The sequence below is a fragment of the Canis lupus genome, chromosome X (genome assembly GCF_003254725.2).
Source record: "Canis lupus dingo isolate Sandy chromosome X, ASM325472v2, whole genome shotgun sequence".
NCBI lineage: Eukaryota > Metazoa > Chordata > Mammalia > Carnivora > Canidae > Canis > Canis lupus.
This window is the reverse complement of record NC_064281.1, coordinates 68,133,554-68,150,278: the sequence shown is the minus strand read 5'-3', so window position 1 is coordinate 68,150,278 and position 16,725 is coordinate 68,133,554. Positions and strand designations below refer to the sequence as shown.

The window sequence follows — 16,725 nt, the reverse complement described above, 5'->3', positions numbered from 1 at the left end:
ATTATAATAACCTTACTGATAATAAATTTGTCACTTGGCCTTAGGTTAATATCTTTTAACTATTATGTGCACACACACACTCTATCTTGAAGGGAATGTGAGTGTTATAGCTACAAATCATATGACTGTGTTATTGAACAAATTTATCACACTTTATGTAAATGAGTGTCTTCCATTCAAAAAAGTTGCCTTTGGAAAATTAAATGCTTAATAAAATAGAGTTATTGTTCAAAATATAATTATCATCTCTTTTGGGGAATTCTTTCTGTATACTCTTCATCCTTTGGGGGACCAATATAATTTTTGAAATAGTAAACTCATATGGATTTAAGATGTGGATAGTTTGAGTGATATAATTTGGCATTAAATTTATTTATTCTAGAATCTCTTTTATCTCATTATTTTATAGGGTGATTATCAACCAATAAAAGAACATTTAGAATATATTTCTTATGGTGAACCTAAAACACAACAGAAGAACCTCTTCAAAATATTTTGAGCCTGGGGGTAAGTGTGCAATTTTACAAAAAAAACAAAACAAAACAAAACAAAACTCTGAGAGGATTAACACTTATCTGGAAGACTAATTTCTGGTCGCATAAAAGTCTTTCTCATTTCTGAAAAACATAACCAAATACATACATACATACATAAGTGGAAGCATTTTACCGTTCCACACAGCCAGAAAGTCTGGAGCAATGGCTAGAGACAGGGGCATCATGACCCCCAGCAACATATAAGAATCCATTGTATGCTGCAACTCCCACACCTCCACGTCTTTTGGACATTGAAGCACATAAACTCCACTTATTAGTGTGTGGGTCAAAGTATTCCATTGATCTGAGGCAGGAACTTCCATCACGACCACCAATAGCATATAGCCTAGGAAAAAAAGAACAGAAATGTGTGTGTGTGTGTGTGTTTAAGACATTTTCAATTTGTGCATAAAATAAAAGTGAAAAAAATACTGTACAAAGCACTTCAAGTTTATTACTCCTTTGGTATTTTGTAGTGGATGGTCTCAGTTTGCGAATGGATAGTTACCTAAAGGCACTTTTCAAGGTCTATGAACCACCCAGGCTTCATAATTTTTGTGAAAGTTTCACAAAAATAGATTAAAACATCTCATGAGAAATGAATACAGAAAAAGAAAGGAGTTATCAAAAGCACTGGCAGTATTTGTAAATTATACCTCCATAAATCTGGAAATTAAAGTAGGAAAAGGGTAGGTAGAATGTTTCCAAAGACTAACTCCAGCAACCTTATAATTTTGGCTTGGTTCAACTGCTTAGCATTAGAATCTCTCTTATTTTTATGAACTGGTTTACTTAGTATCAAAAACATTTGTCATTAAGAAGACTAACTTAATAAACAACTAAGGGAAAAAGAATCAACAAACTGGACTTTTCCCTAAGAAGATATATTAGCTATCACATTTCTCCCATAAATTTTAGAATGCCAATTCTTATGATGAGCAATATTTTTAATCTAAATGTAGTCCTGCATCAATAAAGAAAATAAACATTTACTAAACCATATGTTTGTAACTGTCCTTCATGCTCAGTTGTCAATAATAACAAGTCATTAAAAAAATTAAGTTAGTTAAATTTGATGATTTCAGTCTTTTCTGTAATAAGTAGGAGATTGTTCCTAAGTAACCTTACATTGAGGTCAGGCCAAAGATAATCAAATTTTGGAGTATTTTAAGCTCTAAGACACTGTAAGCGTGGGTAACTTCTTAAGTATAGATATTTCCTACTTCATGCACAAGATACTATAAACCATCTGTGTTGAAATTTCTACTGGGCCCAATTACATGATGAGATATTGACTTTGTATACAGTCAGTATAGACAAACAAAGCTGTCTCCTGCCACTGATCCATCCTAGCATCTGAAATTGTCATCATTCAAGTTCCTCTTATATGCTGGTCATTGTTTCCAAAGGTACCTTTTCAGAAAGGGCATAATTACCTTGAATAAGCAGCAATTCATGATCATAGCAACCTTTAATGTCATTGGATTTTAATATATTACCTTGCTTTCATAGGCAAGTGCTCAAGAAGGGGAAAGTTTCAAAAAGATAGGCCTTGGTGTAATTATAAAGTTGGGAACTCTGAACACTCAGGACAGTGAATGATAAAGAATAAGGGTAGCCCGGGTGGCTCAGCGGTTTAGCGCCACCTCCAGCCCAGGGCGTGATCCTGGAGACCTGAGATCGAATTCCACATCAGGCTCCCTGCATGGAATGGAGCCTGCTTCTCCCACTGCCTGTGTTTCTGCCTCTATCTCTCTCTATGTCTCTCATGAATAAATAAATTAACTCTTTAAAGAATAATAAAAAGACTTGCCTTAATATAAGACTAACCAAAATTTAGTAAGTCATGATGTAAAAAAATGGTAACTTCTCAAGGGTAAAATTGGAACTTTTTTGCCTATAAAAGCACTTCTTAGATTTAATATGCTCACAAGTCACTTGAGGATATTTTTAAAATGCCAATTCTGATTCATGAAGTCTAGTTTGAGGCTAAAATTCAGCATTTATAAATAGATCTGAGGTAATACTGATGCTGCTCATCCGAGGACTATGCTTGAGTAGCAAGATAATACAGAATATTTAACTAAATATTCAATTTAGACAAGCATTTTCTATATACTGAAGAAAAAGTTCCAACAAAGGCCTTTTGTTACTGATTACTAGAATGTCCTGGTCATTGAGAATGCTTATTGATTAATGGATCATATCACTGAAGTGTTGTGCCACATGACCTCAGAGTAAAGAGCATTCATGTTTAGGTTTACTCACTTATTATTTAATGCAACAACACCAACTGTGCTTCTGGGAGTTGACATACTGGCCACATAATTCCACTGATGTCCCTCAGGGTCCCATCTTTCTACAGTATTTAGATAACTCCATCCATCATGACCACCTACAGCATACATTGGTCCTTCAAGTGTGGCTACACCTAAAAGATTAAAAATAGCATGAGATCTCACCTAGATATATCACACATAATGTTTTTTTTTCATTTTCCAAGCTACTGGCTGCTTAAAAATTGTTTTGTTTCTTAAATTATTTTGTATATACATTATAATTGACTAATCTTGATATGAAACTAAACATGGTCTCTTAACCCTAAGAAATTTTCAGAAATAGCTACTGTATCATGGGAGGGTATCATTGTTGTAATGCTGAAGTTAAAGGAAGTAATGGAACACACCATTTCTGGGGATGTAATAGAAAATGAAAACTAATTTTTGGGGGATCATTTTGACATCAGTTTTTTAAATATAAGGGATAGATGAGACATCTATACTGACCTTTAGATAATTCATAGAATTGCAGACTAACTGTGGTAGGCCTTTCCAATCCCTGCTTTTTTTTATAGTAATAAAAATATTCCCAGGAGATAACAAAATAAACAGGGACTTTTTTGAGGTTTAATTAGAAATTTGTTCCATTACATACTATGAGTAGCCCCTATCTAACTGATTCTCTGGGAATTCACATAACTCGTCTTTTCCACCATCTCAATCAGCATCACAGTGGTATAAATTCTTCACTTCTACTTTCTTGGTAATATCAATTAGATTTTGAAAACTTGCTGTCATTTCTCTGTGAGATTCTTTTTCTAAACATTGTCTAGGAATCACATTGACACAACTGAGCTGAATAATTATATAGTTTATCATTTGACATAGACAGTTTTTAAATATTTTTTTTGGAAAAAACAATACCAGTCTTGAATCTGCCACTTTTTAGCTGTGTAAGTCAGTTCTTTGTGTGTGTGTGTGTGTGTGTGTGTGTGTGTAAGTCAGTTCTTAAAAAAATAAGGAAATTATGCTTTTACAACAAACTCTATGATATTGAAAATTTGTGGAGACTTGTATGAAGAAAAATGTACCTTGACAAATATTCAGGAGAATCAAAGTTCCCAACTGTTTGAGAAATCTCCACTTCATCTTTCTTAAACTTCTTGGGAATCTCTGGCTCAAGTATAAGTTGCTCTCAATTAAAGTAGTTTTTTCTTAATATTCCTGCCTTGGACCTGTATCCCAAGGCTTTTGCTGAAATACATATTTGCCTCTTATGGGAAGGGACACAGTTCATCAAATTAGAAACACAATGTCTCTCCATTATCAAATGCTTCCCCCCCCCCAAATTTAGTTTAGAAGAAAACTCCCTATTGTAGTTTTATGTTCCTCACTGGTGTACTCCTCATAAAACTTTTATCCTTCCTAAATTGATACCCTTTAAAATACATTTGAAGGGATGTAAGATTAGCATATATGATATCTGAAACAAGAAAAAAGTTTCACAAGCTTTTACCATTTGCTTAACCTTCTCAGCATTTTGGAGACATTCTGACTAAGGGTTTGGCTAAATCCCAATAATGTGCACTAAGGTGAGCACTGGGTGATGTTTGGAATTGTTGAATCACTGGATTGTACACCTGAAACTAATATTATACTGTATTTTTACCATTATGGAATTAAAGTAAAATCCCAATAATACGCAACTGTATTTAATTCTTTAAAAGCTCTACTAACGACACATTCTTTAGAAACTATACAACCGTAAGCTCTTACCTAAGCCATGCCTATGTGTTGACATGGGAGGCATCACAGTCCAGATTTTGCCAACTGGATTAAAACATTCCACAGTATTCAAAGTTTTTAAACCATCTCTTCCTCCCACGACATAGAGTTTATTATCAATAACTGCAACTCCAAACTGAAGCCTACGGCCACTCATGGTGCCAATATGTAGCCAGCTGTTGGTTCTGAGATCATACTTTTCAATTGTAGTGGTACCTTTTAAAGGGATATTGAACAATGGAAAAATCGCTTGTATAAAAATTTTAATTGGCATCATTCAAGTTATATTTATATACCTATAATTTATAGCATAGAATCAGTGATTGCAACTCAAATTAAAGTAGCCTAATGATTCTCTAACCTGGCTAACAAGGAAAAGGTAATATTTTGCTATTACTGGATCTAAATGGAAAAGTCAGAATAAAGCAATTTATTTAATATATATGGTTTGTATCCTTGTAATGGTCTCTTGGCTATACTATACTTCTAGTATTACTAACACAAGTGTTTAACATACTTTTCAACAAAAAATTACCTTAGAATCTATTACCCACCCTTTACACACCCATTATCATTTTAATTATCTATGGTCATTCAATATATGAATTTATATCATTTTATTTTATTCAATTTTGAGCGTGTGTGTTCATTTAAAATACAAGTGACTAAAGAAACAAGAATGAAAATTCCTTTTAAATGGTGTTGATTCATACAATTTTCCATGATGGTAAAATGAAGGATTATGATTAAAATAGATTAAGATTATTAATTATTATAATTAATAGTGCGGTTCTGAGATATCAACTTTGGGTGTTTATACAAGTTCAATTTTACAAATTGTCACTTCTTCATAAAAAATTGAGAATTTTTGCATCAATGTTAATCAGCAATATTAGCCTGCAGTTTTCCTTTTTAGTGGGGTCTTTATCTGGTTTTGTTATCAGAGTAATGCTGAACTCATACAGTGAATTTGGAAGTTTTCCTTCCTTTTCTATTTTTTGAAATAGTGTGAGAATAGGTATTAACTCTTCTTTAAATGTTTGGTAGAATTACCCATGAAGCCATCCAACCCTGGAACTTTGTTTACTGAAAGAATTTGATTACTGATTTAATTTCTTTGCTATCAGTCCATTCAAGTTTTATATTTCTTCTTATTTTGGTTTTGGTAGTTTATATGTTTCTAGGAATTTATCCATTTATTCAAGGTTGTACAATTGTTGGCATATAATATTTTATAATACTCTTTTTATTAAAGTTTTGAATAAGGTGTTCTTTTTTTAATAAATTAATTTTTTATTGGTGTTCAATTTACCAACATACAGAATAACACCCAGTGCTCATCCCATCAAGTGCCCCCCTCAGTGCCCATTACCCATTCACTCCCACTCCCTGCCCTCCTCCTCTTCCACCACCCCTAGTTCGTTTCCCAGAGTTAGGAGTCTTTATGTTCTGTCTCCCATAATACTCTTTATAATTGTATTTCTGTGGTGTTGATTATTATTCCACCTCTCTCATTTGTGATTTTATTTGTTTTGGTCATTTCTCTTTTCTTTTTGATAAGTGTGGTTAGAGGTTTATCAATTTTATTATTTTTTTCAAGGAACTAGCTCTTGGTTTCACTGATTTGTTCTATTCGTTTTTTAAAATTTCCATATCATTTATTTCTGCTCTAATTTTTACTTCCTTCCTTCTGCTGGCTTATGTTTCATACGTTGTTATTCTTCTAACTCCTTTAGTACATAATAAATTGTCATTTCTGTAAGCAATGCTTTTTACCAGTCATTCACAATAGGTGTTGCTATTTTTTTTAGTAAAAGTTGATATTACACAAGGAAGTTGCTGACTAATAACCAAGGTTGGAAATAAAGATGTATTATTTACACAAATAGTGTACCTAAGACAGCTTTAGACAGATTTAGGGAACTTCTTTTTTTTAAGATTTATTTATTTATGAGAGAGAGAGAGAGAGAGAGAGAGAGAGAGGGAGGGAGGGAGAAGCAGGCTCCATGCTGGGAGCCCGATGCGGGACTCGATCCCGGGAGCCCAGGATCCCGCCCTGGGCCAAAGGCAGGTGCCAAACCGCTGAGCCACCCAGGGATTCCAGATTTAGGGAATTTCATCACAAATATATAGAGCCAATCATAGGAATAAGCAGAAACCACTTTTCAGTTGTTATTCTTCTGGGCAATATGTGGAGCATTAGTTATGCTAAAAATATGTTTACATCTGAAGTGTATATACTAGTAAATTATAATGCTATGGTATGAGATCATACTAAGTCAAAATTTAAGCAAAATATATTGTATCAATGGCTATTTCTAAAAGTTTTTCTAGGTATATTGGATTAGTGAACAGAGTGTTTAATTTTATCTGTAATTTTTTATCTTTTCTGATGAATAGTGAACTGTAAGTATTTATGTCTTGAGTTTGGATTTTCATGATAGATGGATTTGGCTGAATACTGTTTTACAAATCAACAGTTGCTCTACTGACTGCATTTATTACTGAGAGATCAAATAACATCACTTAGAAGAATATCTTTTCTACACTAAATAACTCTGGATGATACTATTAAAACTGGAATATCTACAAACTCACATCAACTTTCACTCTGTCAACAGTTCATTTTTTTCTGAATGTTTTCATATCTTTCTACTTTCTCATTCCAATCTTCCCAAATTTGTCTTCCTATCCACTTTCTTCCTACTTTAACTTTTTATTTCAAACTCTTTTCATTAGCGAAATTTACCAAAACACAAATTTAGAGATTAGGAAATGAAGATTAGCCTGCTCTATTACTAAAATTATAGAAATACTAATAGTGAAGTAATTAGTCAGGAAATTGTACAAAGCTATATTAATCAAGTGTATACAGAAGATTAACACAAAAGAATGTAGAAGTCTGTTTTATGCCAAGTTAATTTTTTTCTGGACATTAGATTAAATATAAAAGATAAATATATCCCACACCACTTATTTTTGTCTGTGAACATATATGACTTGTAGTTCTCTAACTTGAATTCTGAAGATTTCTTCAGCTCATTTATCTACCTCCACTTTTGCTTCAACTACTCAAAATGTAAATCCCCTAGTTGGCCTACTATATAAGCTCTATATTTGATAGGAAAACTCAAATTAGATTTTTTTTTTTACTGATGTCTCTCCTTAGGACTCATTTTTATGAATTTTCTGTGTATATAGCTCTTCTTCCCTAAAGCATTGCAACTATTGTTTTTCAATTCATCTCTAAGTTCCTATTCAACTTTCATTTATATTCTGGTCAAGAGGAAACAAAACCAACTTAACTTTGTAGACTTGATGGGAAAATGATAGTTCCTCTAGTTGTGAATATATCTGATTCAGTGATTTTCTCCATCTATTTTCAAGATGATCTAAATATAACTATGCTAGTCTTTCATTTATACCATGCCATACTGACTCTCAAAATTCATTGTTTTAATAAATGAAAAGGTACTGCATACCTTTATGTACAAAAGCCCAAAGTTTACAATTTGACCATCTTAAAATTTTGACTCTGTGATTATAATTACAACTTTCTGATGATTCCTTTAATATACATGGCAGGAATTATAGTTAACCCGAGCCACTTGTGTGATGCCTGTATTTAGCAACTAATTCCAAGTTAACTGTATGAGTCAAAAAGAAAATTAAACACTGAAGAAGTACTGCCTTCCTCAAACATCAAAAGGTGAAATCTAAGAAAATTTCTATAAAAAAGTGAAATAACGCACTGTAAGAAAAAGCACACATATTTAAACTATTTTAAGCTTTATGAAAGAATTAAAATAAAATATTTATATATATTATTATAGATTTATATAGATATAATATTAAATAAATATTAATTAAAATATTGATTTATATAGATATATTATTATAGACTTATATAGATATAATATTATTTCTTTAATGTTTTGCTACACTTAGTGTTATTTTTCTTTCTTTCCTTTCTTTCTTCTCCTTAAATGTTCCATCTGGCTTTTCAACAGTTTCTAAGACTCTCAGAGAGAGAGGTCAGTTTTGTTGTTGTTGCTCTTTCCTCTAAAATAGTGGTAGTAGAGCAAAAAGGATCATATAATTTGAGTAAAAATTCCAACTCCAGTGTTTCTAGATGCTGGTTCTTCGGTTGGCTATGTAACCTCAAGAGCTTCAGTTTCCTCATCTGCAAAACTACAATACTATTTTGCAGCATTACTGTGAGGATTACAGATTATGTTTGCAAAATGCCAATGAAGGATTAGGTACTCAAAAATAGTTGTTTTTTACTATTATTGTAGTTGTCTGCAACTATTCATAGGGCTTTTTATGTCTCCACACAATAGGTACCAATGAAGTCTCAAATGAAACTTGGTTCCTTCCATATGAAACTGATAACAGAATAAAGGGGATTATAGGTTCACATTTCAATCATTCTTTTTTCTTAAAGGTTATTTATTTATTTATTTATTAATGAGAGACACACAGAGAGAGAGAGAGAGAGAGAGAGAGACAGGCAGAGACACAGGCAGAGGGAGAAGCAGGCTCCATGCAGGGAGCCTGTCATGGGACTTGATCCCGGGTCTCCAGGATCAGGCCCTGGGCTGAAGTCAGCGCTAAACTGCTGAGCCACCGAGGCTGTCCCTATTTGTTATTTTCTGAAGAGCATTATTTCTGTGAAGCTACTTTGCTACTTTATACTTGCATTTGCAAGTTCTTGTTTTATAGATTTATTTATTTATTTATTTATTTATTTATTTATTTATTTATATTTTATGATAGTCACAGAGAGAGAGAGAAAGAGGCAGAGACATAGGCAGAGGGAGAAGCAGGCTCCATGCACCGGGAGCCCGAGGGGGGATTCGATCCCGCCTCTCCAGGATCACGCCCTGGGCCAAAGGCAGGCGCCAAACCGCTGCGCCACCCACGGATCCCATTGTTTTATAGATTTATGATTAATTAGCTATTTCTTATACCATCTTTCAACTTCCAGTTACACATATTAAATGAAAGAATTGGTTTCCAGTGGCACAGAACTTTCACTTTTGGATTATTTTCTACAAAGTACCAAATAACATTTCTATTCATGATTTGGCAGATTTTAAGCCATTGAATTTAATTTCTACAAGCCCAAGTCTTAATTACAAAATCCTTGCCTTGTTGTTTTGGAAATGTGGGTCTACAAACTAAAAAACCAAGTCAAAAAAGGCAGAGATGTAGAAAAGCAGGTTGTCAGACAGAGGGTTTAGGGTACACACGATGGCTTCAGAAAGTTGTTCCCTTTGATGAAATTCATTCCCTTTGATGAAATTCTTATGTAAAATGGGCAGGCAAGATGGCAGAAGAGTAGGGACCCCAAGTCACCTGCCCCCACCAACTTACCTAGATAACTTTCAAATCATCCTGAAAACCTATGAATTCGGCCTGAGATTTAAAGAGAGAACAGCTGGAATGCTACAGTGAGAAGATTTCACGCTTCTAACAAAGTAGGAAGAAGGAAGGAATAAATAAATAAATAAATAAATAAATAAATAAATAAACAAACAAACAAATAAATAAATAAATAGAATCCAGTGGGGGAGGGGCCCCATGAGGAGCCAGGCTAAGGCCAGGTGGTGAGTGCCTCCAGGACAGGAAAGCCCAGTCCTGGAGAAGCAGGAACTTTACCAATCTTTCTGGATGGAAAGATGCTCTCAGGGAACTCGGGAAACACCCCAGGAAGGGCAGTGGAACGCCCCAGGTTCCTGGGGTCACTAACAGAGGAGGTATGCCCAGGGGGAGAGAGCTCCAGACAGCAGGCCGAGTGTGGTAAAGGGCTGGAGCGTGTGCTTGGCAAGACCTCGGGAGCAGCTCAGGCAGCGGCTCAAGCAGGGGCTCCACACAGAGGGGGCTCCATGGCCCTGGGAGCATGATAGCAGCAGCACAGGCCCCAGAGCCCAGGCACTGGGGGACACAGAACATGATCCTGTGATCTCCTTGGGACAGGTAGAGGCAGGGAGGGCACAGGACAGCGAGGATTCTCCTGCAGCTGGTTGGCCCCGAGCTGTGCAAATCAGCATCCCCCGCCCCCGGAGTATCCAGGCCAGTGCAGACTGGGAGACTGAGGTAGTTACTGCAAAAGCTGACTCCAGAACTGGAGAGCTGGCTGCCGCCAGTGGGGTTGTTCCTCCTGATGTCACCCTGTGCCTGGGATGGAGCAGGGCCATCTGGGAACAGGGGCCTCACAGGATAAGCATCTCCCACTGAGCCCTGCACCTGGCACAGGGCATGGCAGCTCCCCCAGGTGTACACACCTGAGAATCAGAACAGCAGGCCCCTTCCCCAGAAGACCAGCTAGAAGGACAGGGAACAAGTAAGTTCTTGACCAAGCAGCACTGGAAAGCTCCAGGGGAAGTCGAGGGACATACAGTATATAGAATCACAGGATATCCCTCCTTATTTTTTATTGTTGTTATTATTCTTGTTCTTTGTTCTTTGTTTTTTTTCCCCTCTTTTTCTCTTTTTTTTTCTTCATTTTCCAGTACTACTTGTTTTTAGCCACTCTGCACTGAGGAAAATGACTAGAAAGAAGAACTCCCCACAAAAGAAAGAATCAGAAACCATACTCTCTACCACAGAGTTACAGAATTTGGATTACAATTCAAGGAGAGAAAACCAATTCAGAAGCACAATTATAAAGCTACTGGTGGATCTAGAAAAAAGCATAAAGGATTCAAAAGACTTCATGACTGCAGAATTTAGATCTAATCAGGCCAAAATTCAAAAACAATTAAATGAGATGCAATCCAACCTGGAGGTCCTAAGACAAGGTTTAATGAGGTAAAAGAACGAGTGAGTGACATAGAAGACAAGTTGATGGCAAGGAAGGAAGCTGGGGAAAAAAAGAGAAAATTAAAAGATCACGAGTAAAGGTTAAGGGAAATAAATTACAGCCTCAGAAGGAAAACTCTACGTTTAACTGGGGTTCTAGAGGGCTTCGAAAGGGAGAGAGGACCAGAAAGTGTATTTGAACAAAACATGAGAATTTCCCTAACTTGGGAAGGGAAACAGGTGTTCAGATCCAGGAAATAGAGAGATCCCCCCCTAAAATCAATAAAAACCATACAACACCCTGACATTTAAGAGTGAAACTTGCAAATTGCAAAGATAAAGAGAAAATCCTTAAAGCAGCAAGAGACAAGAGATCCCAAAACTATATGCAGAGAAGTATTAGGTTAACAGCAGACCTCTCCACAGAGACCTGGCAGACCAGAAAGGGGTGGCAGGATATATTCAAAATGAGAAGAACATGCAGCCAAGAATACTCTATCCAGCAAGGCTCTCATTCAGATTAGAAGGAGAGATAAAGAGCTTCCAAGATAGGCAGGAACTGAAAGAATGTGTGACCACCAAACCAGCTCTCCAAGAAATATTAAGGGGGACACTGTAAAAGAAAGAGGAAGCCCAAGGAAATAATCCACAAAAACAGGGACTGAATAGGTATCATGATGACATAAAACTCATATCTTTCAATAGTAACTCTGAACATGAATGAGCTAAATGATCCCATCAAAAGGCAAATGGTTTCAGACTGAATAAAAAAGCAATACCCACCTATTTGCTATCTACAAGACACTCATTTTAGAACTAAGGACACCTATGCCCTGAAAATGAAAGTTTGGAGAACCATTTACCATTCAAATGGTCCTCAAAAGTGAGCAGGGGTAGCCATCCTCATATCAGAAAAATTAAACTTTATCTCAAAGACTGTGATAAGAAATGAAGAGGAACACTATATCATATTTAAAGGATCTATCCAAAAAAAGGACCTAACAATCATCAATATTAATGCACCTAATGTGGGACCTGCGAAGTATATCACAATTAATAACCAATTTTAAGACATACTTAGATAAGAATACACGAAGACTGGGAGACCTCAACATGGCGCTTTCTGTAAATGACAGATATTCTAAGCACAAAATCTCCAAAAAACAAGAGCTTTAAATGATACACTCGACCAGATGGATTTCACAGATATTTACAGAACTTTCCATCCAAATGCAACTGAATACACATTCTTCTCAAGTGCACATGGAACTTTTTCCAGAATAGACCACATCCTGGATCACAGATCAGGTCTCAAACAATACCCAAACACTGGGATTGTCCCTTGCATATTTTCAGCCCATAATGATTTGAAACTAGAACTCAATCACAAGAAGAAATTTGGAAGAACCTCAAAAACGTAGACTTAAAGAGCATCCTGCAAAAGATGAATGGGTCAACCAGATATTAGAGAAGAATTAAAAAGATTCATGGAAACTAATGAGAATGAAGAAAAAACTGTTCAAAATCTTTGGGATACAGCAAAACCAGTCCTGAGAGGAAAATACATCTCAATAGAAGCATCCCTCAAAAAACTGGAAAAAAACTCAAATAAAAAGCTAACCTTGCACCTAAAGGAACTGGAGAAAGAACAGCAAATAAAACCTACACCAAGAAGAAGAAGGGACTTAAGAAAGATTTGAGCAGAACTCAATGAAATAGCGATCAGAAGAACTGTGGAACAGATCAACAAAACCAGGAGTCAGTTCTTTGAAAGAATTAATAAATAGATAAACCATTAGCCAGCCTTATTAAAAACAAAAGAGAAAGGACACTAATTCATAAAATTACAAATGAAAAAGGAGAGATCACACCAACACCAAGTAAATACAAACGATGTTAAAAACATATGACCAGCAATATGCCAATAAATTAGGCAATCTAGAAGAAATGGACGCATTTCAGGAAAACCACAAACTACCAAAACTGGAACTGGAAGAAATAGAAGACCTGAACAGGCCAATCACCAGGGAGGAAATTGATGTAGTCATCAAAAACCTCCCAAGACACAAAACTCGGGGACCAGATGGCTTCCCAGGGAAATTCTATGAAATTTTTAAAGAAGAAACAATATATATTCTGCAAAAGCTGTTCAGAAAGATAGAAAGAGATGGAGTACTTCCAAACTTGTTCTATGAGGCCAGCATCACTTTAATTCCAAAAGCAGACAAAGACCCCACCAAAAAGGAGAATTATAGACCAATATTCCTGATGAACACAGATGCAAACATTCTCAACAAGATACTAGCCAATAGGATTTATCAGTATATTAAGAAGATTATTCACCATGACCAAGTGTGATTTATCCCCAGGATGCAAGGCTGGTTCAACACTCATAAAGCAATCAATGTGATAAATCATATCAACCAGAGAAAAAACTAGAATCACATGATCCTCTCAGTAGATGCAGAAAAGTATTTGGCAAAATACAGCATCCATTCCTGATCAAAACTCTTCAGAGTGTAGGGATAGAGGGAACATTCCTCAGCATCCTAAAACCCATCTACAAAAAGCCCACAGCTATTACCGTCCTCAATGGGAAACACTGGGAGCCTTTCCATTATATCAGGAACACGACAGGGATGTTCACTCTCACCACTGCTATTCAACATAGTACTAGACTCCCTAGCCTCAGCAATCAGACAACAAAAGGAATTAAAAGGCATTCAAGTTGGCAAAGAAGTCAAACTCTCCCTCTTCCCCGATGACATGAGACTGTGCATAGAAGACCCAAAAGACTCCACTCCAAGTTTGCTAGAACTCATACAGCAATTCGACAGTATGGCAGGATACAAAAACAATGCCTAGATTTCAGTAGCATTTCTATACACTAACAATGAGACTGAAGAAAGAGAAATTAAGGAGTCAATCCCATTTACAATTGCACCCAAAAGCATAAGATACCTAGGAATAAACCTAACCAAAGAGGTAAAGGATCTATACCCTAAAAACTACAGAACACATCTGAAAGAAATTGAGGAAGACACAAAGAGATGGAAAAATATTCCGTGCTCATGGATTGGAAGAATTAATATTGTGAAAATGTCAATGCTACCCAGGGCAATTTACACATTTAAAGCAGTCCTTATCAAAATACCATGGACTTTCTTTGAGAGTTGGAACAAATCATCTTAAGATTTGTGTGGAATCAGAAAGGACACTGAAAAGCCAGGGGAATATTGAAAAAGAAAGCCAGAGCTGGGAGCATCACAATGCCAGATTTCAGGTTATTCTACAAAGCTGTGATCATCAAGACAGTGTGGTACTGGCACAAAAACAGACATATAGATTAATGGAGCAGAATAGAGAGTCCAGAAGTGGACCCTCAAGTTTATGGCCAACTGATATTCGACAAAGCAGGAAAGACTATCCACTGGAAGAAAGACAGTCTCTTCAATAAATGGTGCTGGGAAAATTGGACATCCACATGCAGAAGAATGAAACTAGACCATGCTCTTTCACCATACACAAAGATAAACTCAAAATGGATGAAAGACCTAAATGTGAGACAAGCATCCATCAAAATTCTAGAGGAGAACACAAGGTAACACCTTTTTTGAACTTGGCCACAGCAACTTCTTGCAAGATACATCTATGAAGGCAAGGGAAACAAAAGCAAAAATGAATTATTGGGACTTCATCAAGATAAAAAGCTTTTGCAAAGCAAAAGAAACAGTCAGCAACCTACAGAAAGGAAGAAGATATTTGCAACCTACAGAAAGGGAGAAGATATTTGCAACTGACCTATCAGATCCGCATCACTAGCCATCAGGGAAATACAAATCAAAACCATAATGAGATACCACCTCACACTAGTTGAGAATGGTGAAAATTAACAAGACAGGAAACAACACATGTTGCAGAGGATGTGGAGAAAGGGGAACCCTCTTGCACTGTCAGTGGCAATGTGAACTGGTGCAACCACTCTGGAAAACCTGTGGAGGCTCCTCAAGAGTTAAAAATAGAACTACCCTTCGACCCACAATTGCACTGCTGGGGATTTACCCCAAAGATACAGATGCAATGAAACGCCGGGACACCTGCACCCCGATGTTTATAGCAGCAATATCCACAATAGCCAAACTGTGGAAGGACCCTCATTGTCCTTCGAAAGATGAATGGATAAAGAAGGTGTGGTGTATGTATAGAATGTAATATTACTCAGCCATTAGAAATGACAAATACACACCATTTGCTTCAACGTGGATGGAACTGGAGGGTAATATGCTGAGTGAAATAAGTCAGTCGGAGAAGGACAAACATTATATGGTCTCATTCATTTCGGGAATATAAAAAATAGTGAAAGGGAATAAAGGGAAAGGAGGGAAAATGAGTGAAAATATCAGTGAGGGTAACAGAATATGAGAGGCTCTTAACTCTGGGAAACAAACAAAGGTTAGAGGAAGGGGAGGTGGGCAGGGGCTTGGGGTGACTGGGTGACAGGCACTGAGGGGGCACGTAATGGGATGAGCATTGGGTGATATGGTATATGTTGGCAATTTGAACTCCAATAAAAGAATTAAATAAATAAATAAATAAATAAATAAATAAATAATAAATTAAAAAATTCTTTTGTGAAATCATTACCTTATTCCAGGTTTAAATTTCCGATCTTTCATCAATATTAATAGCTTTCCAATTGGTCTTAATGGTTAACTTATTTCAAGCTTATGCATTTATTGTTTGCTAGTTTGAGTCCTAAAACCAACCCACTTTCCTTGAGTTTTTGCAGACCATTGACCTTGAGGGTTGAAGGGCCATACTTTCTGAAAAGATAAGGCCTGACCACATTTGAAAACAGCTGCCTCTGATGCCAGCAAGTCTGTTCAAGTTCATGTTGACATGCAATTAACTGCTTGAGCACCAGCTTTTCCAGCACATAGCCCTCTATTTCCCACACTTCCTTATTAAAACTCTGTGGCTTCAACTGGACTGGGAAGATGGTCTTAGGGACATTAGTCCACTATCTTCCCAAGTTTCTAGCTTCCTGAATAAAGCAATTTTCCCTTCCCACCATTACTTTTCTCTCAAATATAGTTTTTTTTTTAAGTGATGAGTGGCCAAAAGTGTTTGGAAATGGTTCTTTATCTGGTAAGAGATTTTGATGAACTAGTCAAGATTTGTGCTTCCAATATGTCCAGCCGCCACCCCCTTGGGATTCCTGGGGTGGAGCAGTTGGCTCAGACAGTGCCAGGACGTATGCATTTATTTCCCAAGCCAGTGGCTATGATAGTTGGAGCCATCTGCTCATGGTTAGTGAG

At 36.3% G+C, this 16,725-nt stretch overlaps 1 protein-coding gene across 2 annotated transcripts in view; it reads right to left on the bottom strand.

The window, feature by feature from the left end:
- KLHL4 (kelch like family member 4) overlaps window positions 1-16,725 on the bottom strand; it is a 161,459-nt gene that overhangs the window by 37,969 nt on the left and 106,765 nt on the right. The window contains exons 7-9 of one of the 2 annotated variants that reach the window (XM_025431807.3): window positions 4,592-4,816; window positions 2,805-2,967; window positions 670-882 (exon numbers count right to left, since the gene is read on the bottom strand). In XM_025431807.3, coding sequence (XP_025287592.1) covers window positions 670-882; window positions 2,805-2,967; window positions 4,592-4,816 — 601 coding nt within the window. The remainder of the gene's footprint in view (window positions 1-669; window positions 883-2,804; window positions 2,968-4,591; window positions 4,817-16,725) is intronic. The other variant, XM_025431809.3, reaches the window with a different exon arrangement.